The sequence below is a fragment of the Meles meles genome, chromosome 15 (assembly GCF_922984935.1).
Source record: "Meles meles chromosome 15, mMelMel3.1 paternal haplotype, whole genome shotgun sequence".
Lineage (NCBI taxonomy): Eukaryota > Metazoa > Chordata > Mammalia > Carnivora > Mustelidae > Meles > Meles meles.
This window is the reverse complement of record NC_060080.1, coordinates 68,181,352-68,206,006: the sequence shown is the minus strand read 5'-3', so window position 1 is coordinate 68,206,006 and position 24,655 is coordinate 68,181,352. Positions and strand designations below refer to the sequence as shown.

The window sequence follows — 24,655 nt, the reverse complement described above, 5'->3', positions numbered from 1 at the left end:
CCTCCTCTCTCTGCCTGCCTTTCTGCCTTGTTGTGATTTCTCTCTGTCAAATAAATAAAATATTAAAAAAAAAAAAAGCAATCACGTTTGGTTACCGAACTACTGACATCTGGGCACGAAATCCGGCTTTCACTGACTTAACACCAAGAAAAGAGCCCCGAGGTTAACTGAACCGCAGGGAGTGCGGAGCCGGCGCATCCCTCCCGGGGAAGCCAGTCTGGTTCCAAAGGGAGGGCAGGACAAGGAGGAAGGCTTCGGCGCCGGGGCCTGAGCGCTCTTTCCCTCTAGTGTCCTTAGCTGCCCCCGTTCCCAGCACCCGCCGTTCATTTGCCGCCTTCCAACGCGTGACCCCGGCGCGCTCGCGTCCTGAGCCGGTGACAGGCGCGGGGTGCGCCGAGAGGTCCCATGTGCCCCCTCCCTCTCCTGGCTGCCGCAGTCGCCGCGTCCCGAATCCCGCTCCGGCTCCTCGGCAGAGGACTTGCCACCGCCGCCGCCATGTCTGCCGCCAGGCGACTCAAAACCGTGGACTACGAAGTGTTCGGGAGAGTGCAGGGTAGGGGACCGCCTCCCTACAGTGGGAGATCAAGGAAGCGTTAGGGGAGGAAGGGGAGAAAGCTACCAGAAGCGCCACCCACCTTAACGAACCCCCCGCCCCCAACTCGCTCCCCAACTTGCTGTGGCCGGGACTTCCGCTCTGCCATGACACAGCAGGCGCGGGAGGCCAAGGAAGCGAAGTGCGCCTGCGCCGTAGAGCCGGGGTGGGCGGGGTAGGAGAGCGGAGAACGCGGGGGGCAGAGGCGGGGTGGGGTGTGAGGGGAGGGAGAAAGCGACCGCCGGGCATTCCGATCCTGTGGGGTGAGGGGGTGCGCGGTCCGGGCCTGGCGGGCAGAGGGGAAGAGGGAGGTTGCGTGGGAAAGGAAGAGAGGGCCTTTGAGCTATTGGCCCCTATTTGATGCCACTAAAACTACCGGGCTGACCTGAGTTTCAGAAAGGACACCTCAATGATGTTTGATGGTTCACGCTGCCAGAGATTACACTCCTTACCTCGCCCCGCCAATGTAGCTCTTAAAAAATTTATCTAATTTTTGTTTTATCCTAAATTTAAACAGTTGCAGAGCATGTAATGTCTGGCTTATTTTTACTATTGTTATTTCTAAATGTTAAATCACTCAAATTTATCCAATGGAACATAAGTATGGCGGTGATTTACTATTTACCGTTATTCATTTAAATTAAAGCTTTTTAAAGTCGGGAGATTTTTACATCATACCTTTCCTCTTTTGAGTTTGATTTCCGTTCTACTTACCCCACAGAATTTTATCCCATTCTTATGTTTGAGACTTTCTTATCGATCACCCTATCGAGCTTTTTTGTGATATGTATGTATAGTATGTATGTGTGTATATATACACATACACATTTAGGTATATTTTCTTGATTTCCTTTGGCCATAAAGCTCTATTATTTTTTTTTTCCTTCTGGCGTGAGTTGCTATTGTGATTATTATTGGAACACTATCAGGAAGTTAAAAATACATTTAAAGATATGATAAACATTATTCAATTTAAAAGGAAAGTTTGTATTGGAAATTTATTCCTTAAGGAGAAATCTGCGGGTATTTATGGAACGTTGATGAAAGGACTTGTACTCTATTTTGGTACACTAGAGCTTTTTACACTTTAGGGTGATGCACAAGGTCAGATTAAAGAAGGGCAAGAGTATGCTTTTTGTAATTCCATGGGCCTTCCTTTCAAAGATAGCTGTGAAAAGAAAGGTGGGAAAGGAGAACCACCTCAGAGCACAGGTGCTTTCTCAGGCCCTTTGTCAGGAAAGAATACTGACATGTGAAAGTTGAAGATCTGGAAATCGATTTGCTTAAAATTATCCGTGGCCTTGTACCCTATAGAAAGCCTTTGGGTACACCCAACGGTCTGGTATTGTGGATTGAAAACTGCAGTAAGTCATTGGAAGCAATGGAATATGAAAATGGTGGCAGAGACCACTTGACAAAATATTTGGTCATTTGGATAGAAATGGCAGTAGTTCAGGAGTGCATGTATGTGTGTGTGCAGGTGACATTTATGGGGTATGTTCCATGTGCTGAACATCTCACTATTCTTTACTTAATCCTCATCACAATTTTGTGAGATTTAAGTCTCACTGCTGTTTTCACAATGGGAAAGCAGAAATGGAGAGGTTCACTAAGTTGGACAAGTCCTTGGTTGACAAATCCTGCATCTCTCAAATTCTAAAACCTGCACTTTTCCATTATGCAGTGTTTTTCTGCTAATATATAATGTGTTTCTCTTGATTTTAACAATATAATTATACTTTTTGTGCATATGGTGGTTGTGTGGTGTGTGAAGATCAATTTTGGGCAGCATTACAAATATAAGAAAGAAATGTACTACACATAAGCAGTGGGATTTTAAAAAATCAGCTTTAGGGCTAACTCCCATAGTTTGCAGTATGTTCAGTGGAAGGGTACATGTATACTATTGATCTATCAAGACATAGTTTGTAAGACAAATTCACAATCACATGTTTGCACACATATACACTGCCATTTGCTGAGAATTTAGGATGTGCCAAGCTCTGTACTCAATGTTTTACATGAGTTGTCTCATTGAATCCTCAACCCTGTTGTGATCTCAACATTTCCCTCATTTAACAGGTTGAAAAATTGTGGCATTGACAATTAACTTTCCCAGGTTATGCAGTGAGTTAAGTGGTGGTGCTGGGATTTAAACCTCGACAGTTTGATATTAGAGCCCAAGCTCTTCTTAATCATTATAATTCCATTATTGATTCTCCTCTCGTTACTTTTCCATCTTTATTTTGCCTTCTTCCTAACTAATGCACCAAACGCATATACATATATACACTGATGTAGGACGTTGGACTCAGCCATTTGGACGATTCTGGATGACCCGGAGGGTATATTTATGGTAGTTTGGCTCTAAGGAAGTTTGACCTGGTCTATAAGCAATCAGACCTATGCCTCTTTCTCCGTTGCTGGCTGACACTGCCACTATTTCATCAGTCTGTATCTCTGTCTTACAAAATCCACTATTTTCTCGTGGATTACCTAAGAAATAAATACAACCATTAGCCTTTTGTCCGGTCTTAATGATGATGTTGAAATAATGGACAGTAATCAAAATAAAATTCAATTTTAATATAAATGGATAATAATTAGAGGGAACATTGCTAATTTAACTTTTAAAAGTATGAAATAATAAAATCTTAGTGAACGCTGGCTTGCTAGAAATAATGGCTATGAAAATAAATTTACAATGGAAGTAGCTATAATTGGGAATATTTAATATGGACAAAACAGATTGACAAATAAAATTGTCAGTAAAATATTTAAATGGAAAATATTCCCGATGAAGATGGTTTCAGTGATAGCAAAATGAACATGGAAGATATGGACAATGATTTAATTGTCCTGTCCTGATGAAAAATTGGTCAAGGAATTAAACTGACTTGCTGGAGTTTATGGTAGAAAATATTTTTCAACCAAAAAGTTTGTTATATTTCTGTGTAGAATGTTTGAATTTAAGACATCCTTGGTGACAAAAGGCAGTCAAGACATTCTAGGGTCGAGTATTACCTGCCTTATTCGCAAATACACACAGCCTAATTTACAAACAGATTGCATTCCAAGAATTAGATAACTTGGTTGTTTGAAATTCAGGAACATACACTTATAGAAACAATATTACCAATAGGGATTCACCTCTCAGGTTCTCCTGCAAAGTTTACATAGAGAGCCTTTGGTTGCTTTCATTGCCACATCTCTAACTCTACCTTTTAAAAAATAAGTGTTGTGTTTTAGAGTAGTTTCAAATTTATAGAAAAGTTGGGAGATACCCCACATTCGGTTTCTTTAATTAACATCTTACACTAGTATAGTACATTTGTCCCAGCTGGTGAGCCAACATTGACATATTATTATTAACTAAAGTCTGTATTTTATTCAGATTTGTTTAGTTTTTACCTGAGGTCCTCTGTCTGTCGCAGGATTCATCTAGGATTTCACTTTACATTTAGTTATCGTGTCTCCTTAGTCTTCTTTAGGCTGTGACAGTTTTGTAGACTTACCTTATTTTCATTGATTTTAGTAGTCTTGAGGATTACTTTGAGCTTAGGTACTTTGTATAACGCTCCCCATTTGGGATTTTTCTGGTATTGTTGTCATAGAAAGGTTGGGGTTATGGCTCATTGGGAGGAAGACCATCGAGGCAAAGTGCCATTCTCATTACACCGTACTTATCGAGGGTACAGACACGGTACTGAGTGTACATACTATCACTGTGATTATCACTGTTGATGTTAACCTCGATCGCCTGGCTGGGAGAGTGTTCATCAGGTTTCACCACTGTTAAGTTACTCTCCTCCCCCACCTCCCTTTTCATCCTCTACATTTTAATTTCCATGTTCTCTAGAAGCTCCGTGTTTTCCCCCACCAATTTCTGTTGCACTGGGGCCTTTTGGGATAAGGGAAGGGGAGCAGGGGACTGACCTGTCTTTTTAGAGCATTTGTAACCATGCATAGCTTAAAATGTTTCTACAAATCTTTAATTACAGTTACATCTAGAATATAATCTGAAAATTTGAAAAGGAAATTGATTAAGCTGTGTGTAGATGCTTTGATGCTTTGCTGGCTCTTGGGTAAATACTAATGACAGTCATATAAATGGATTGTGGCCTTCTGTTGGTTTACCTGTGCTTTAGAAATTCAACAGTTGATTTTTGACAATGTTAACTCACTCAGCATAGGAGTAGCTTATTGGACTACAGATATTCATAATTTTCTTTAAGACTGCTTAAAATAAAAATTGGGCTGAGTTATTGAATAGCTTTGTCAGACACCACATGATTTGGGCGTACACATTTTTCCTTATATAAACAGGAAAAGCTGTGTTTGAGAGGTTGAATATTTTAGTACCAACAGTCAAGAAACATAACTATTGTGAAGTCTAATTCCCTTGTTTATCTTTGTTCCCTATAGCATTTCATTTATAGTCCTGTTCTACTCCTTGTTTTTACTTTTTGTTAATCTATTCTGCTTTCAACTACAATTATTTGTGTACACATATCTGTGCCCCTTACTAGGCAAAAAGGATAGTATTTTCAAGGTCAAGCAGATGGCTTGTTTTTATAGCCCCTACAGCTGCGCTTCTGGTGGGGACTTTAAAAGCGTCTTCAATTAAACTGAAGTGCTTGGGGATAGTTGGCTTGGAGAAGAAACAGTAGTGAGACGGCTGTTTCAACAATCTGAAATTTGCCATGGTGTGTGGCTCCAGGGGACAGACCCTGGATGGAAGGTGAAGGTTAAAGGAAGGACTTTCTAAAGAAAGATGTTTAACCTCATTGAGAGCGGCTGTGTAAAGTAGTGACTGGATGACTTCCCGCGCTCAAACCTGACACATGCAGTCACATCCCAGGATGAAGGGGCAAAAGACAATATAAAAATTTGATTTTATATGAAAGGATGCGGATGTTTAAAATTCATCAGGGTTACTTTAAATATCAGTGTTTCTTTGTGAATTTAAAGTGGGATTTGCTTTGCAAATGTTCACCTCAGAGGTTCTCACTGACACATCTTTCCACAGTTGTGGCCGATTGAGCCCCAATGCAGCAGTGAATTGTGTTTGGAGTCTTTCATAACTGAATCTGTCCCAGTTTGCGGAGTGGTGTGTCTGTAAAAAACCTGCATGTGTCATCTCAGCTCTTTAACAAGCGAGGTGGAAGCGGGGCAGAGAGGGCATGGAAGCCCATAGAAGCGTTTCTTGCCACATAGGCTGCGTCCCAGGAGGGCTCTGTTCCAGCCAGGGCCGATAAACTGCAGAGAATCTATATTCGTGTTGGCTTTTTCTTTCTATACGGCCCTCCCTCTGTTGCACCAAGTGCTTCCAACTAGGGATCAGGACTCTCAGAAAGGTTCTGAGAACAGAGGAGCTTTGGATAGTTAATTCTTGCATGGTTCACTGCTTCACAAAGTGAGTGGGCTAGAGGTCCTGATGCCTCTCCATGCACATTCCTCATAAGCCTTTGTGGTTAAGAGGCCTAATAAATAAGCCCCCTCTTCATTATGTGAAGCAGAGTTTGGGAATGTGGTGTGAATCTTCAGGTAAGTGCACTTCATGACAGTCTCTGGTGCAGAAGAAAACACACTCTCCTGGGGACAGACTGGCTCCCCTGACAAGCAGAGATACGATCCCTGAGGGAAGCTCTCTCCAGGAGAAGGAAGAAGTCGAAGCACTGGGCTATGCTTGTTTCTCCCTCTGGACTTACCAGTTCAGTAAGTCCCTGCATGTCACTGTGACAGAGTAGGGGCAGGGTAGAGTGACCAGGAGGGTCACACTAATGGATTATTTCTCCTCAAAGCAGGAACTGTCATGGAGGCAAAGAAGCTTTCTCCTCTAGGAATAGGTTGTAAAGGCCAGAGAGAGCTCAGCCATGTAGTTCTGGCTGCGGCACTTAAAGATGTTCTGTTCCCCAGAGTGTCTTTTTGTGTGGGGTGATATGAAGAGTCAGGGAGGTTGTCTGGTGACCACAATGGAAGAATGACTGCCCTTGTTCGGCAGATAAAGGCAGGAAGGACTACAACATGGTCCTGTTTTCTGCTCTTCTTTTTCTTTCTTTCTTTCTTTCTTTTTTTTTTTGTGACATTTTAAAAAATTGAGATATAATGCACATAATATTAAACTCATCCTTTGAAAGTGTTCGAAGCATACTAAATATACAATGATTTTTCCAATAATCACAATTTTTTGCACCCATCACCACTATCTATTCCAGAACATTTCCAAGAACTCCTCTCTCACATTTCCCTTTAGCAGTCATTCCCCATTCCCTTCAGGAGGGTCAAGGCCAGCCCATTGCAATGGCCTTGGTCCTTTCCTCATGGTTTCAAGAAGGCTGCTATATCTCCATCATGATATTCATCCTATAGTCAGGAAGGGGGAGGCTATAAGGACCAAACCACTGTTGAGTCAGTCCTGTCAAGGTGCTTTCCTGAAGCCCTCCACCTCCAGACACGGAGCGCATCTCATGGGCCACTCTTCTTACAAGGAAGATGGGAAATATAGAAAGGCACGTTACTGCCCCAAGTAAAATCAAAGTCTGTTAGAGAGGTAGAAGGGGAGAATGAATTCTGTGTAAGCAGCTAGCAGTGTCTGCCGCACACATATGCATATATTAAGTAAATTTAACAGTAATGATTACATTCTGTATACTTTCCCGGGTAGTGACACAGAAGGACATCTTACAGGAAATCTCAGCCTCAACACATTAGATCGATAACCAAGGCAAGCCAAGTTTCTGTTAAGTCCGTATTGAATCTTTCATTCATGATTTATTTCAGTCTTGTGTCTTGTTGTCCATCAGTCACTGCCTAGAGTCAGGAGCAACACTTCCATTTTCTACCCCGTTTGTCAAGCAGTATGAATTTAGCCTAAAATTATGTCTTGTAAACTTAAATGGCAGTCCTTGAGTTCTACTGTTTTAGGATTTGTTGGGTAAATGTGAGTGCGCCCTCATCACTCACAGGTACTCACACCCACATCCTGCTCGTCTCTCATCTCGAATCCTCTAGCTTCTCCAAGATGACCAATTCACCCTTTCCTTTTTTCCATTCTTGTGGTCATTACGTCTTTATCTATAAACAACATGCAGATATTACTATTTCTTGTTTTGTCAACTTAGATATTATCTACTGGCTTCTTGCTGTCCTTTATATTAAATACTAAATAGGTATGTGTACATATAATTTTAACTTTTAAAGTAAAACTGCCAGTTATTTTACCAGCAAAAAAGGGTTCATTTGGGAATAAAAGAGAATTGCGAGTTAGGACAAACAAGGTGGGGCACAAGCTTAGGTGAATCTGGGCAACAAAGGACAGGCATGCCTTTTTAAGGAGAAAAGGGGTACGTTGGGAAGGCTGTCATGAACTAAAAGTCCAGGGGGGTAAACTGGGAATATCAAGTGTAGTGGCTTCTCATTGGCTGAGCTGTTGCCCAGATAGGGGGCAGGGGATGAGGAAAGTGTTTCTTCCTTAGGCTGGAGAAGTAGAGTAGTATCCACGGGCAAGGTCAGGTCTCTTACTTTGTGTTGGGTCTGAAGTGGACTATGAGTGGTAGGGCATGAGAGCTCCCCCTGCTGAGACCTACCTGACTCCATTTTAGGGAAATTTCCCATTACTAATTTTCACAACACTATGTATTATCATTTAGGTAAAGTTCTGCTAGAATCAACACAGAAGTCTTGAGGTTCTTTCCAGCTCTAAATTGCAGTAAATTTATTATCATCACTTTGAATTAGACTTAAAGTCTCATCAATCTGCTTGTATGTATATTTGCAATATTAATAAGGAATTATTACAGGAGAGTTAAGTATTTCACTTCAATATTTATCAGCTGGTTTATCTTTCATTCACTTATTCAGCAGCTACGTGCCAAGGTCTGATCTAAGTGCTGGGAACACAATGGTGAACAAGGCAGAAAAAAGTCGTGCCTTAATAGAATTTAGAGTGAAGACAGGACATTTAAGAAAAGTAAACAGGGCGCCTGGGTGGCTCAGTGGGTTGAGCCTCTGCCTTCCGTTGAGGTCAGGATCTCAGGGTCCTGGGATCCAGGCCCACATTGGGCTCTCTGCTCTGCAGGGAGCCTGCTTTCCCCCTCTCTCTCTTTGCCTGCCTCTTTGCCTACTTGTGATCTCTCTCTCTGTCAAATAAACAAATAAAATCTTTAAAAAAAATAAAAGAAAAGTAAACAAATATCTTGTAATGTCATATGGTAATTAGTACTATGCATATACAGGAAATGTGGAGTGTATTGCTGTTTTAGATGAGTTGGGCAAGGGACATATTGTTACAGGATTTCTTTTCCTTTCATGCCCGTGGCTCTTGGTCATGCCGCTTTGAAAAATGAAGAGGTAGACCAGAGGAAGAGTGGTGGGCTACAAAATGAAGTTTCTTGGGTGATAGTGCAAAGCTCCGAAGACGGAGGGGACTGGAGAGGGTTGCCGCTGGAGTTCCTAAGTCTAGGGGTTTTTATGGGCTTGTTGGCAGGCTGTTTTAATCTGATTAACCCTCCACCAGCCTGTCACCCAATCAGGTTTTTGTCATCTACCTATCACGTGGGAAAGGGTGGAGGGCTCCTTCCAGGGTGGTGTAAAATCCTTTTAAGGGTGGTTTCCTCTTAGACTGGGGCCATGGGCTGCTTCTCTCTGCCCGCCTTCCTTCCAACTATCCTTAGTTAATAACTTCTAAGCAGGTGACATTTGTGCAGAGACACAAATGGGACGGAGTTAGTCATGAGAAGATCGGGGGAAGAGCATTTCAGGCAGAGGGAATAGTACGTGCAAAGGCTGTGAGGCAGGAATATGCTTGACCTACTGAGGAGCACGAAGGAGGCAAATTTGTCTGAAATGGAGAGAGCTCAGAGGGAGTCCTAAAATATGAGGTAGGCTTATAGGTTGGGGGTAGGCGTCTGGAGGCTGTGGCAAGTAGGATACCTCCTATTTTGAGTGTAATGGTAAACCGATGGAGAGGTTTAAGCTGGGGAAGAAAGTGATATGACATTACTTAAATAAAGAAAATCACCTTGGTTGTTTTATAGAGAATGGACTGTAGAAGGGCAGAACTAGAAGCTGGGACACTAGTTAAGGAGGCTGTGGAGAGATGATGATAATTTGGACCAGGGCATGAAAATAGTATTACCCATTTTTCTAAAAACATTGAAATAGAATCACATACATTTATTTATTTATGGTAAGTCTTAAATGAAGTTTGGGACTAGAAATAATTTGTAAAGTGAGTGCAGTGACATGATTTTGAATATTTAAGTGACGATCTAAGTAAAGGGCTGCCTGGGCTGCTCCCAAACCAGGTCCAAGGAGGGCTCAGGGGAGGGTTTTTTTTGTTTGGTTTTTTTTTTTTTTTTTGGCTTTTCATTGTCTGTAGCTCCTCTCCTGTGGTGCTGTGGCCGTGTAAAATCAGTGAATGAACGTTGCTCTGCAAGCACATGATTTATTACTAACACGAACAGCATCAACCAGAAATGCATCAGATCTGCGATACCCTATCAGACTTTTCCCTTTATGATGCAGTTCTTGATTGGAAATAAAAATCATGGGGCACCTGGGTGGCTCGGTTGGTTAAGCATCTGCCTTCGGCTCAGGTCAGGATCTCAGGGTCCTGGGATCAAGCCCCAAATTGGGCTCCACGCACAGTGGGGAGTCTACTTCTCCCTCTCCCTCTGTACCTATCCCCCATTCGTGCTGTTTCTTAAATAAAGAAATAAATAAAATCTTAAACAAAAACAAAAAACCAAAAACCTTTTCAAACCTTTCCCAGGCCTTCCCTGAGGAGCATCACCCATTGGTTCTACACTTTGGTGGGCGTGTGACTCACGCAGAGAGGATGCTGAAACCAGATTCCTGGGCTCCACCTGCAGAGTTTGTTTCTCTAGGTCTGGGGAGGGGCCCGAGAATACGATTATCTGAAAAACTCTGGTTCTGCTGCTGGTGCTGTTGGGCATTGGGCTATTTTTTAAATAGGAAAGAGCTGGACCAGATGTTTCCAATTTCTGTTTACTTCCGTTGCCTGACTTTTTTTTCCTAATGCTGACATCATAGGGGGCTGCTTGCTGTGGAGGACCTCTGGGGAATGGGCACAACACAGCTCTGCTTCAAACCTTTCATGCTTCTTGGGCAGCGTCTTTCGGGATCCCCTCATGCTTAGGATAAAACGGCTAAACGCTTCTCACAGTTCTGCCTGCTTTCTCTTCTGTTTCGTTGCTCTCTTCTACATGGTCTGCTTTAGTGGAAGTTTCTCCGTGAGTTTTCCGCCAGTTCCTAGCATATCTACAAGCTACCGTCTTTCCTTCCGTCTATATGACTAATTACCTTTCTGATTCCCCTTCAGATCAATGCTTGCCACTCATCATTTCTCCTCATTTTATATGTACCTTTTAAATATTTTTACAGCCATATAAAAATTCCATTTGCAAATAAATAAATAAAATCTTTAAAAAAATTCCATTTGCAACATATCCTGTATTTATTGCTTTACTCCTTTTTTTCTTCATATTCATTCAATACCGCAATACGCGATCATCAGGAAACAAATGATACCCCCTGCTATTATAAATCTGCTTACAAAGTATATAACATTATCTAAGCCATCAATCCCTTCTGTATCTTATTTTTTTTTTTAAGATTTTATTTATTTATTTGACAGAGAGAGATCACAAGTAGACAGAGAGGCAGGCAGAGAGAGAGAGGGAGGGAAGCAGGCTCCCCGCTGAGCAGAGAACCCGACGCGGGACTCGATCCCAGGACCCTGAGATCATGACCTGAGCCGAAGGCAGCGGCTTAACCCACTGAGCCACCCAGGCGCCCCCCTTCTGTATCTTCTTAAGTAGGCTTAATTCCTGTATGTATAGGCACTATCTTTTGACCTCTTTGAATATTGGTTTGATCTATCACTTATGATTTCCCAATGTATTTAAAAAAATTTTTTTTTCAGTTGGGGTATAATTTAAGTTCAGTAACATTCACCCTTTTTAGTGTATAGTTTAATGAGTTTTGAAAAATTCAGTCTCTTAGCGATCACCACAGTTGAGATGCAGGGCAGTGCTTTCACCCAAGAAAGTTCTCTCTTGCCCCTTTGCAGCACTCCTTCCCCCAGCCCTTGGCAAACCTGATCAGTTCCTGAAATAAAAACGGAAATGTTTTATTACATTCAAATTTGAATTTAGTCCTTGCATTTAAAGAAGAAATTCTGAAAGCTGAGGATGAGTAAGTTGTATGCCACATACACCGAACGGTCCTTGGTAATAAGTATTTTGTTTTATTGACCATTTTATAGAATGAATATGCAATGTGGCTTTTCATGAGTCTTTGGTTTCAGAATATTACCATTTGTCTCCAAAAAGCCTTCCTTTTCTGTTATTATTTTAAAAGAAAATAATTTTAAAAAACACTTTCTGAATATGTTCAGATATGAAAGTTTTTGTTCATTTCATTTACTTACTATTTAATAAAGTAGATGAAAGTTAAGTCAGGAAATACATAATTATTTTAAAGGTAGACAAACTAACATTTCTTTTTATCTTTTTTTTTTAATACAGGTGTTTGCTTCAGAATGGTAAGTCAATTTTTTGGTTTTTTTCCTCCCCTTGTTATTTCTATTTACAGAGATAGAGCAGTTTTCTACTTAGTGCTAGCTTACTGCTTATTTTCTGTCCTTGACAGTAAATGAAATATTTCTATTTTTTCCAAACTACAGCCTGAAATTTTTTATTAAAGTTCTCTTTTGAAAGTAGTCTATCAAAAACATTACAGTCTGCCTAGTTTGTAGTTAATCTTTTGTATGAATTTCAAAAATTCATTTACTGGGATGATCAAATTAAACATTTTGGCTAGGTGTACTGAACATAAAATGTGGGATCTGCTCCATGTTCTGGATGGAAGAAGTCCTCCAGGCAAATCTTGAATTCAAGGATGAAAAATGCCCGTGTTGCGTAAGGAAGTGGTTCTCAGGGGTTAAGACAGGTTAAGGCTCCTTACTGGTTTTAAAATTTTTCCTTTGTTAATATTCTCCTTTCCTAAAAGTAAAAGGTGCATGTGTTTTCACCCACTGTCAGAGGTAGCAGTTACTAGATTAGCTCTCTCTTCCTAACCTCCAAGAGTTCTAGTATGTTCCTAACCAGTGAAGTCTCCTCCTTTTGAGATAGTCCCCTGCCCCACAGTTCAGATTTCTCCTCTTTCATTATTATTTTCAGAACCAGCTCCCACATAAATCCTAGCTGTAACCATCTCTGTTTAGTTGGGGAAGTAGAGTGTATAGATTCTTAGTCACTCTGGCTTCCAAACAGAAGACCATGTTTTTAAAAAGTTCCAGTAGATAGCATCCCCAAGAATTTAGTATGATGTAGTTAAAATAGTTCAAATTAAAATGTTGCTAGGTTTTCATCTGTCAGCATAACTGAATTTAGAACTGAGAAATTTTTAAAAAACTGTAAAGAATAATAGGAGAAATAAACTTACCTATAGACAATTATAACATTTGTGTGGCAAGTCCACAGCCAATGGAAGATATCAGAAACTTTTAGTTGAATACCGTGTATTGATCATAATTCAATATTTTCCCTCAGTGATTGAAAATCTTAGGACGATCATCATTTGAAACCCAGACAATGTAATTCAGTGTTAGAAGGTATTGGGGCAGTGCAACTGAATTTTATGGATCCCAAAACACATCATGGAAACTGTTTTCTATCAGTTTATTTTCTCATAATGTGCTCATCTTTACTGAAAGTGGAACTTAATAAAATTTACCTTTTAAGTGAAGGTTTTTGTAAACAGAGGAGTGATTGTAGGTCAGCTACATAATTTTTGTCATGGACTGTAGGAAAAAAAAAATATTATCAGTTACATTTTTTGACGCTGGATTTTGTTTCACTAATTTTCTCCTAAAACCAGTACACGGAGGGTGAGGCTAAGAAAATAGGAGTGGTTGGCTGGGTGAAGAATACCAGCAAAGGCACTGTGACAGGCCAAGTACAAGGCCCTGAAGAGAAGGTTGATTCCATGTAAGTAGTAAGACTAATAGTGTACTCATGTGATTAATGAACTTATTTTAATGTTTCATTAAACAATAAGAATAGTATCGATGGACCAAATTCAGTTTGTAGATTATAACTAAACTAACATGCTTTTAGGCATACGAGCTCCTTGTTGGTATGCCTCCTCAGAGTTGGGAATGGAATTTGTGCATTTAGGAATGGATTTCCCACTTGGCCAGGCCCCCCAAAAGAGCAATGGTGTCATTCTCCAATCTATTTGAATTGTGTTCTGTCTCTTCTAACATGGGGGAAACAAACATCTTGGGCCCATGTATCTCTCATTCAAAGTATCTGTGAAGAAGCAAAAGCCTTTGGATGGTTCTTGAAGTTCTTTTAATTAATTAATTGATGATTGATTGATTTTTTTGAGAGTGTGTGAGCATGTGACAGTGGGGGAAGAGGGGAGGGTCAGAGAAAGAGGGAAACAGAGAATCTCAACAGCACAGAGCCTGACATGGGGCTCATTATCACAACCCTGAGACCATGACCTGAGCTGAAATCAAGGGGTGCTTAACTCCCAGGCATTCCTGGTTCTTAAAGTTTTTTTTTTTTTTTTTTTTTTTTTAAGATTTTATCTATTTATTTGACAAAGAGAGACACAGAGAGAGAGGGAACATAAGCAGGGGGAGTGGGAGAAGCAGGCTTCCTGCCAGAGAGCCTGTTGTGGGGCTTGATTCCAGGGCTTTGGGATCATGACCTGGGCGGAAGGCAGACGCTTAATGAATGAGCCACCTAGGCGCCCCAGTTCTTAAAGTTCTTAAAGTAGACTTCAAGGCCAAAAGGCTGCTCTCTCTTTCTTATTAAGTATCTTATTTATCTAACTGTAATTTTATTTTTACTGTTGGTAAAAGTGTGTTTTATGAGTTGTATGGTTACCATAATGAGTCCTTGCGTTCCAAAGGAGTCCAGATTCGGTAGTAATGAAAAAAGTGCCCTGTCGTATTCTAAGGCCTTATCTTTTCAGTTTCATAAATTCCACTGTTCTCTGTAGTATTTTTTTAATAAAAAATAGCTAACGTTTACTGCAGATTAGCAGCATTAGGCAATATGGTACACACTTCAAGTGGTTTATCTCATTTAATATTCACAACAGGTCTTATGAAATAAGTGCTAAGTTATACCCAATTTATTTTATTGTTTGCAATTTATTTTTGTTTTCATTACTTAATGTTTTCAGATCTCAGAAGTAATACTTTTTTGCTTATTGTAATAAGTGAACTAATAAGATGCAGAGAGGTAAAAAAGCAAAGCTAGTAATCTGCCCCTTCTCTTCTTTCCTCCCCTTGATAGAACACGGGCCTGTGGCCTTATGAAGATTTTCTGAAGCTTTCTCTTTCACTTAGAAGTATTTAAGCGTTTACAGTTAGGATTTTGCTTGTTTCTACCAAAATAGACTACTTTATACATATTTTTCTGTAACTACTTTTTCATTTTATAGATAGTCATCAATCAGTAAACAAATAACCACTAAGTCCTTATTTTTTTCTAATTTCTTTACATATAAGTACATACTTTGTGTATAAAATTATACCCCAAGTTGGAAAGTGGGGTCTAAAAATTCAATTTCATAAAGTATATGGTAGCAGTCAAGGAAGAACAATAATTTTCAGTAGGATTGCCCAAAATGCAGATAAGATTGTGAGACTCATGTTGTAGAGAACTAAGTAGTTCAAAAATGATAAAGTGCCAAATGACTATGAAGTATTGGGAATGGGGGCTGCACGGGAGGATAGATGCTCACGTCTATCATGTTAAAGCTTAAATCGTGCTGTAGCAGGTTTCTGATTAATATCCTTCACATACCCATATCATACCTTCTGCCATTTTTTCTTTTCAATCCCTGCATAACCCCTCTCCCTTCCCAGTACTACCACTGATCTGTGTTAGCAACTGGTGTGCTTCCTCCCGTGTTTGTTTCCATATTCACAGTTTTGGGTTGTGGTCAGTATCTGCTTTTTAAAAATGGGATCATGGTGTACACACTTCTCTGCATCTCACGTTAATATTCAGAAATATCTCCAGGAAACAAATAATCCAATTTAAAAAAGTTCAGAAGGCATGAATAGACATTTCTCCAAAGAAGACATTCAGATGGCCAATACATACATGGGTAGATGATCAACATCACTCATCGCCAGGGAATGCAAATCGAAACCACACTCAGATATCTCCTCACAGCTATCAGAATGGCTAAAATACAAAACATAAGAAACAACTTCTGGTGAGTCTGTGGAGAAAAAGGAACTCTCATGCACTGTTGATGGGAATGCGAACTGGTGGAGCGACTGTGGAGAACAGTATGGAGGTTCCTCAAAAAATTAAAAATGGAAATACCATATGATCCAGTAATTCCAGTATGGGAGATTTACCCAAAGAAAATGAAAACACTAATTCAAAAAATAAATATGTACCTGTATGTTTATTGTAGCATTATTTATAATAGTCACATTATAGAAGCAGCCCTAGTGTCTATCCATAGGTGAATGGTTAAAGAGGATGTTACACACACACACACACACACACACACACACACACACACCCTGGAATCTTACTCAGCCAAAAAAAAAAAAGAATGCAATCTTGCCATTTGCAACAACATGGATGGACCAAGAGAGTATAATGCTAAGCAAAATTAGTCAGAGAAAGACAAATACCATCTGATACCACTCGTGTATGGAATTGAAGAAAACAAATGAACAAATAAAAAAGAGACAAACCCAAAAAATAGACTCTTGACTATGGAGAACAAACAGATGGTTATGGAAGGGGGGGGTTGGGTAGAATAAGTGAAGGGGATTAAGGGTACACTTACCATGATGGGCACTAACTAGTGTATGGAATTGCTGAATCACTGTAGTGTAGACCTGAAACTAAAAGAACACTGTATACTGACTATACTAGAATTAGAAAACAAAATAAAACAAAAATACATCCAGGAAAACCCACCCAAATCAAATGGTAGAGCTTTACTCCCTTCTTTTTAATAGCTGCTTTAATATTCCACAGTATTAATGTGCCATTATTTATTATCTCATTGCTGAGATTCTTTTTGTTTCTCTTTTTTTTTTTCCAGTAAGAGCAATGTCATAATAAATATTTTACTGGTGATTTTATATTTGAGAGCTAGATTCCCAGAAGTGTGGTTGGTTGGTTGACATGTCTGTGTACTGTTAATTTAAAAAATATTTGTCAGACTACTTTTCAAAACAGCTGTAAACAATTTACATTTTTTTCTATTCATCCTGTAGGCAATTGGTATTATTACTGTCTAATTTTCTTCTATCTGATTGGGTATAGAGTGATGTATTTTTTTTTTCCATTGTAATTTGCATTTCTCTAATTGCTGGTTATTTGGAGCATCTTCATGCTTATGGCTATCTGGATTTGTTCTCATGAACTAACTCCCTTTCACATCCTTTCCCCATTTTTCCATGGGACTGTTTGTCTCTTGCCAATTTTTTTTTTTAAGTTTATTTATGTCTCTTGCCAATTTTTAAGAGCTCTTTTTATATTGGTAATGATTACTAACTCATTATCTCTTATCTCTTTTGCAAGTATTTTCCCAAATCTATCCTTTGCCTATTCATTAGTTTTGTTTATTTATGATAGCTTTTGCAACATAAATTGTTTTAATTTTTATAAACTCGAATATGGTTATCTTTTCTTTCTGGTTAAGAAACAGATTGTAGGGGGTGCCTGGGTGGCTCAGTTGTTAAGCATTTGCCTTCAGCTCAGGTTATGATCCCAGGGTCCTGGAATTGAGCCTGATGTCGGGCTCCCTGCTCAGCGGAAAGCCTGCCTCTCCCTCTCCCATCCTCCCTGCTTGTGTTCCCTTTCTCTCTGTGTCTCTCTCTGTCAAATAAATAAATACAATCTTTAAAAAAAGAGAAACAGATTATAAGTGTTGTTCTAACCTTTTGATGCTTTATTTATTATATTTAGCATTTATTCCATCTGGGATTTGTTTTTTTATTTATAACATGGGATTGGGGACTCTACCAGATAGATAGCCAGTTGTGCCAGCACTATTATTAAACAATCAGTCTTTCCCCATCAAATTGGAATACATTTTTTCATATATTGAAATAGCGTATAAATTGGATTTTACTCCTGGGTTCTCTGTTCTGGTCCCCTACTAGAGCTCCTCATCCGTTCCTAAACTAAGACTCCATATTGATTTAATTACAGTGTGTTTGTAGGATATTTCCCTTCACTATTTTTTTCATTCATTTATTTGCTTCCTTGGGCATTTATTTTCTCTCTAAACTTTAAGATACTCTTATCCATTTAATTGGAATCATATCTGTTTTTTATTTTTATTATTTATTTATTTAAAGATTTATTTATTTATTTGAGAGAGAGAGAGAACACGCACTCATGGTAGGGGGAGAGGGGGAGAGGGAGGGAGAGAGAGAGAATCTTAAGCAGACTCTAGGCTGAGTGCAGAGCCTGATGCAGGGTTCCATCTCGTGACCTGAGCCAAAAGCAAGAGTTGGATGCTTAAACGACTGTGCCACCTAGGTGCCCCAAGGAATTTTATATATATATATAATATATATATATATATAAAATATATATATATATATATTTTTTTTTTTAACTTCCCTGATGGTCTTACAGATGCACTTTCTAAAATAAACTTTTGAAGTACCTGGCTGGCTCAGTGGGTAGAGCATGAGACTCTTAGTCTGAGGGGTTACGAGTTCGAGCCCTTATACTGGATGTAGAGATTATTTAAAAAAATAAATCTTAGGGGCATTTGGGTGGTGCCATCAGTTAAGTGTCCAATTCTTGGTTTCAGCTTGGGTCCTGATCTCAGGGTCCTGGGATCCAGTCCTGCACTGGGCTCCCCACTCAGCAAGAGTCTGCGTGAGATTCTCTCTTCCTCTCCTTTGCCCTTTCACTTGTGCTGTCTCTCTTTAAAATAAATAAATATTAAAAAAATAAAATCAGATCTTAAAAACATCACAAAATTTATTTTTTAGAACAGTTTTAGATTTACAGAAAAATTATAAAGATATTACCAAGAGTTTCCATATACTTCTCACCCACTTTGCCCTAGTAACATGTTACATTGTCTGATACATATGTTACAATTAATGAGCCAGTATTGATGCATTAGTATTAACTAAAGTCCATGGTTTTTCAGATTTCTTCAGCTTTTACCTAATAGTCCTTTTCTCTTTTAGGAACCCATATTTTACTTGCTATTAATTCCACACTTTTATGATATTAAGAGAATTGATATTAAATCTTCCCATCTAAAATTATGGATATCTTTTCATTTGCTCAGATTTTTAAATTTATCCTTCAATATGGTTTTATGTTTATCATCAGATAGATTTTGTGCTTTGTTTGCTGACTTTATTCCTAAGTCTTTGTCTTAGTCAGTTTGGGGCATTATAACATAAGTCCCATAATCCGGGTGGTTTATAAACAACAGAAATTTATTTCTCACAGTTCTGGAAGCTGGAAATGTGAGATTAGAATGCCTACATGGTCAGGTTCTGGTGGGAGTCCTCCGCAAGGTTGCAGACTACCAACTTCTCATTCTATCCTTATATGGCAGAAAGAGCACTAATTCGCTCTCTGGCCTCTTATTACAAGAGCGCCAGTCCCATTCATGAGGGCTCTACCCTCATGATCTAACCACCTCCGAGTACCACCACATTGAAATTAAGGCATCAACATATGAATGGGGGATACATACATTCCATAACAAGATTTTATTGTCTTTTTAATCACTATGTATGGAATAGTTTTCCCATTTCTATTTCTGTGTGCTTATGCTAGAATAGGGAAAGCCTAATGACTTTTGTATATTTATCTTATATCAGAGTTACCGTATCAAATGTTCTCATTAATTCTACCAAGTTTTTTTTTTTTTTTGGTAAACTATAGTTATTGGATTTTTTAAGTATACAAATATGTAATTAACAAAAATAATGTGTCCTTTTTTCAGTGTTTATTTCATTTGCCAGACTGACGCATCAAGACAATGTTTAGTAATAGCAATAGTGGACATCCCTGTCTGTATTTGAAATGGTTTGATTTCATCAAGTAGAAGAGCTTGCTATTGATTATTGTTAAATATACTTTATCACATTGACTTTCACTCTTGCATTCCTTGAATTAAACTCTTATCAGTCACAGAGTGTTATTCTTTTGAATCATTGCTGAATATTATTTGCTAATATTTTATTTAGAATTTTTACATCTATATTTATAAGTGGGATTATGGTTTCTTTTTTCTTTTTTACTATACCAGGTTTGGTGTTAAAGTTATGCTGGCTTCACAAAATATATTAGGAAAGTTTCCATCCATTCCTTCATTATGGAATAACTTAAATAATATCGGAATTACTGTTACTAAATTAGCTAAAACAAGTTATGAAATTACTTGGTCCTGGTGCCGTCTCAGTGCTGGGCTATTAACCACTGTTCCAATCTAGTCTATTGTAATTGGTGGGTTTGAGTTTTCTACTTGTTCCCAGATTCATTTATAAGTTTTGTTTTTGTTTGATTTTAAGATTTTATTTTTATTTTATTCATGAGAGACAGAGAAAGAAACAGAGGTAGAGGTAGAGAGAAAAGCACGCTCCCGACCAAACAGGGAAACCAATGCAGGACTGGATCCTGGGACCTTGGGATCATGACCTGAGCTGAAGATAGATACTTAACTGACTGAGTCACCCAGGGACCCCCATTTATGTTTTCTTAGGAAATTATCCAGTTTTTCTAGGTCTTCAAATTCCTTGCTATGGATTGTATTTTTTTCTTTGAAAGAGAGAGAGAGTGAACTGGTGCAAGAGCAGGATAAGGAGTAGAGGGAGGAGAGAGAGAATCCTAAGTAGACTCTGAAGTATGGAGCCCAATGTGGGGTTCGATCTCTCATGACCCTGGGATCATGACTTGAGTGGAAATCAAGAGTCAGATGCTTAATTGAGCCATCTAGGTGCCTCTGGATTTTATATTGTAAAATCTGTAGTTATATATCTTTTGAAAATTTCTAATCTTATATAACTTTATTCTTGCCTCCTTTCTCCTTAATCAGGTTCTGGAGGGATTTATCTGTTGGTATATTTTTAAAAACAACTTTTGGATTTATTGATCATTTCTTTCTTTCTGTCTTTTTTTGTTTTTTGTTTGTTTTCTGTTCATTAATTTCAAGAACTTCATCTTCACTTAATTCCCTCTTTATTTCTTCGTTGATCCTTCTCTAAGTCTTCAACATGAGTTGTAGTTTCCTTTAGTTTTAGTCTTTCTAAGTTAATAATGAAGATGATTAGGCATTTCACTCTGAATAAACTTTTGGTTTGCTCCATAGATTTTGGTAAAAAGTATCCTTTTCATTGCTTTCGGGATAGTTTGTTATTTCATTTTTAGTTCCTCTTTGAATAATGACAGAGGTCTTCTGGGTATGTGTTTCTTTGAAATATCCAGTGTCCCTCTCTGTCTTTAATAATGTTTTTTGCCTAAAAGTTACTTTATCTGATATTAACAGTTATACACACTTTCTGTGTTACTGTAGAATATAATTTTTTCCTTGTGTAATTTTCAGTGTTTCTTTCTCATTGTGTGGCTTTGTTAATTTTTGTTGAAGTAGTTGATGAACAATGTTAGATTACTTTGAAGTGTATCTCATTATGTTTTATATCTGTCCTTTGCAAGCAGCATATAGTTGGGTTTTGTTTCTTTATGCAGTCACACAACCTTTGTTTTTAAATTAATCTATTTATCCATTTAAGCTTAATGGAATTACTCATATTTAGAATTAAATTTGTATCTTACTATGTTCTTCCCCCCTTGTTTTATTCTGCTTTCCTTTTCTTCTTTCTAGGCTTCATTTATTTTTATTTTTATTTTTTAAAGATTTTATTTATTTATTTGATAGAGATCACAAGCAGGCAGAGAGGCAGGCAGAGAGAGAGAGGAGGAAGCAGGCTCCCCGCTGAACAGAGAGCCTGATGTAGGGCTCGATCCCAGAATCCCAGGATCACGACCTGAACGGAAGGCAGAGGCCTTAACCCACTGAGCCACCCAGGCACCCCTCTAGGCTTCATTTAAATTGACTGTTTTTTATTATTCCTTTTTTTGGTTTTGTTTACTAGTATTTCCCCAGAGTACAACATACAACCATAACTGGTCAAAATTTGATATTAATTGATTAATTGATGTCTTACTCTCTTCCCTACCAATGTGAGATCTACAGTGCCCTTTAAGTCCATTTATCTATTTATTTAGATGTAATTTAAATGATCTGTTTTAAAGCTCATCAGAAATTATTTCTAGGGTGCCTGGGTGGCTCAGTGGGTTAGGCCTCTGCTTTCGGCTCAGGTCATGATCCGGGGGTCCTGGGATCGAGTCCTGCATTGGGTTCTCTGCTCAGCAGGGGGACTGCTTCCCTCTCTCTCTCTCTGTCAGCCTCTCTGCTTACTTGTGATCTCTCTCTGTCAAATAAATAAATAAAATTTTTTTAAAAAGAAATTATTTCTAAAAGTCAAGATTTTGGGGAGTGGTTTCTGTGTATATACCATTTTTGTTGCTTTTTTCCCCCTTCCTGAGTCTTTGGGTTTCTTCTGTACAGGAATATTTTTCATTCTGCCAAAAGATTGTTCTTTAGTATTCCTTCATTTGCGCTGTTGGTGATGTATTACCTCAGTTTTTGTTTCTCTCTATATGTTTTTACTTTACCTTCATTCTTGAAAAATGTCTTTGTTGCATACAGAACTCTAACCTGACAGTTACTCTTTTCCGTACCCTGTGGATACCATTACAGCGTCTAGCACCCATCGTTTTGTTGTGAAATCGGCTGTCAGTTTTACACTTCGCTTCTTTAAAGTAATTTTGGCGCATTTAAAATGGCAGCAGTGGTAAAATTGCCAGTTTGCAGTTTGCGATGATAAGTAGAACATTAAGCCTGTCAGTCGGCTTAGGTGATTTTTCCCCAGTAATACTTAGTTCCCTGGGTACATATGTGGGGGAGGCATGAAGTGAGGTTCATTGGGAGCTGGCTGTTGCCTTCTCCAAGAAGTGAGAGAGCCGGGCTGGAGGGCATTTACAAGAGTGTGCCTAGAATGATGGAGCCTGGAGTCAGGTTTGGGCAAGATGAGAAATGGGCTGGCAAGAAATTGATGGGTGGTGAGAAACAGTTGTCTTACTCACTTGTGGGCCTAGGAACTTGCGACAGCTTCGGGAGCACTGTTGTGTTGCACAGTGCAGCGGGGAATCAGCAGAGTCAATGCAGAAGGGAAGGGATGGAGTGGGGATGTGAGACATCTCTGATGTTTCCCGCCCCGCTGTGAGTGACGTGCTGGTGTGGATAGGCTCTATCACTGGCTTTTTCCTGTGTTCTTTAACTGGACTTCATCTGAATACTGCTAAGTGGAACTTCCTCCAGCTGCCTGAAAAATTAGTGAAATTTCACACAGTTTGGGGTTTTCATGATTTTCTTTTTTCACTGCTTTTTATTATGGGATTTTCAAACCTATCCTTGAATAGAGAGAATGGGACAACAAATCCCATGTGTCTGTTACCCAGCTTCAGTAATAATTTCTGGCATTCTAATTCCACATAGTTCTCCAACTTGTCTTTTGCTTTTCTCATTGTTAGAGTATATAAAGCCAATTTCCTGCATCGTATTATGTACCTGTAAGTTAGGTTGAACAATGTGAAACTGTCAATTTGACAAAATTTTAAGGTACAAACTGGCAATTTCACATTTTTTAATCTAAAACTTTTACTGTTTTTCTCTGACAGAAACTCTATGCGCGTGTCAATGTATCTTTCTTTCTTTCTTTCTTTCTTTCTTTCTTTCTTCCTTCCTTCCTTTCTTTATTTGACAGAGATCACAAGTAGGCAGAGAGACAGAGAGAGAGAGAGAGAGAGAGAGAGAGAGAGAGAGAGAGGAAGGAAGCAGGCTCCCTGCTGAGCCGAGAGCCTGATGCAGGGCTCGATCCCAGGACCCTGGGATCATGACCTGAGATGCTGGGCTGGATCCCAGGACTCTGGGATCATGACCTGAGCCGAAGGCAGAGGCTTTAACCCACTGAGCCACCCAGGCGCCCTCACTGTATTTTTCCAAACCCACTGTAGATCTATCTCCATATGTCAAAGTGCATTCTGTCATGGGTCTGCTGCATCTTCCCTGAGGCTTGTCTTATTCCCAGGGTGGGTCTCTGCCTGCGGGACAGCCATCATTCTCATGCTGCCCTTTGTCCCTTTCTTGTGAAATGGGTTCCTGTTTTCTCAATCATATTTTCATTATCTTTGATTTATTCCTTTGTTTTGTTGAAGCATAGTTTTCCCTAAGCTTCCCAGGAAAAGTACCAGAGAGACAAAAAGTTTGTACCCTTGTCAGCTTTCGTTTGCCCTCACACTTGATTGATTGTTCAAGTTATAAAATTCTATGCCCTCGGGGTGCCTGGGGGGCTCGGTAGGTTAAGTGCTGACTCTTGATTTCTGCTCAGGTCATGATCTCAGGGTGGTGAGTTCTAGTCCTGTGCTGGGCTCCATACTCAGCGGGGAGTCTGCTAGAGACTCAGTCTCCCTCTCCCTCGGTCCCTCCCCCTGCTAGTGTGTGTGCACATTTTTTCTCAAATAAATAAATCTTTAAAAAGAAATTCTATGCCCCCAAAACATTACCCACTCAGAATTTTGAAGGCAAAGCTGCATGACTTCTTGTGCTGCTGTCCAGAGATTTGATGTCATTCTCCTACAAAGGAGTGGAAATTATGTTTATTTCACTCAGAAAGCTTTTTAGATATTCATTGTATCCTTATTTTTCGGTGTTTCACAGTTATCTGCCTTTGTGCTTCTTTTAATTGCACTTTAAATGCTGGTCCCTCAGAGGAGGAGAATTGTCTGTCTCTGACGATTTCTTGGCTGCTCTCCCCTTGGTTCTCTTCTTCTGAAACTTGCTTGTGGACCTCATCCTCTAATTTTCATTTTTCCTCACCTAGTTTCCAAACTTTGTTATCTGGAAACTGTCTTACTTTCGTCTTCCAACTTTCTG

At 39.3% G+C, this 24,655-nt stretch overlaps 1 protein-coding gene across 3 annotated transcripts in view; it reads left to right on the top strand.

The window, feature by feature from the left end:
- The window catches only part of ACYP2 (acylphosphatase 2), a 182,611-nt gene continuing 157,956 nt past the window's right edge, over positions 1-24,655 (top strand). Inside the window, exons 1-3 of one of the 3 annotated variants that reach the window (XM_045979981.1) lie at positions 1-553; positions 12,145-12,161; positions 13,499-13,608. In XM_045979981.1, coding sequence (XP_045835937.1) covers positions 406-553; positions 12,145-12,161; positions 13,499-13,608 — 275 coding nt within the window. In that variant the 5' untranslated portion in view covers positions 1-405. The remainder of the gene's footprint in view (positions 554-12,144; positions 12,162-13,498; positions 13,609-24,655) is intronic. The other 2 variants (XM_045979982.1, XM_045979980.1) reach the window with 2 other exon arrangements.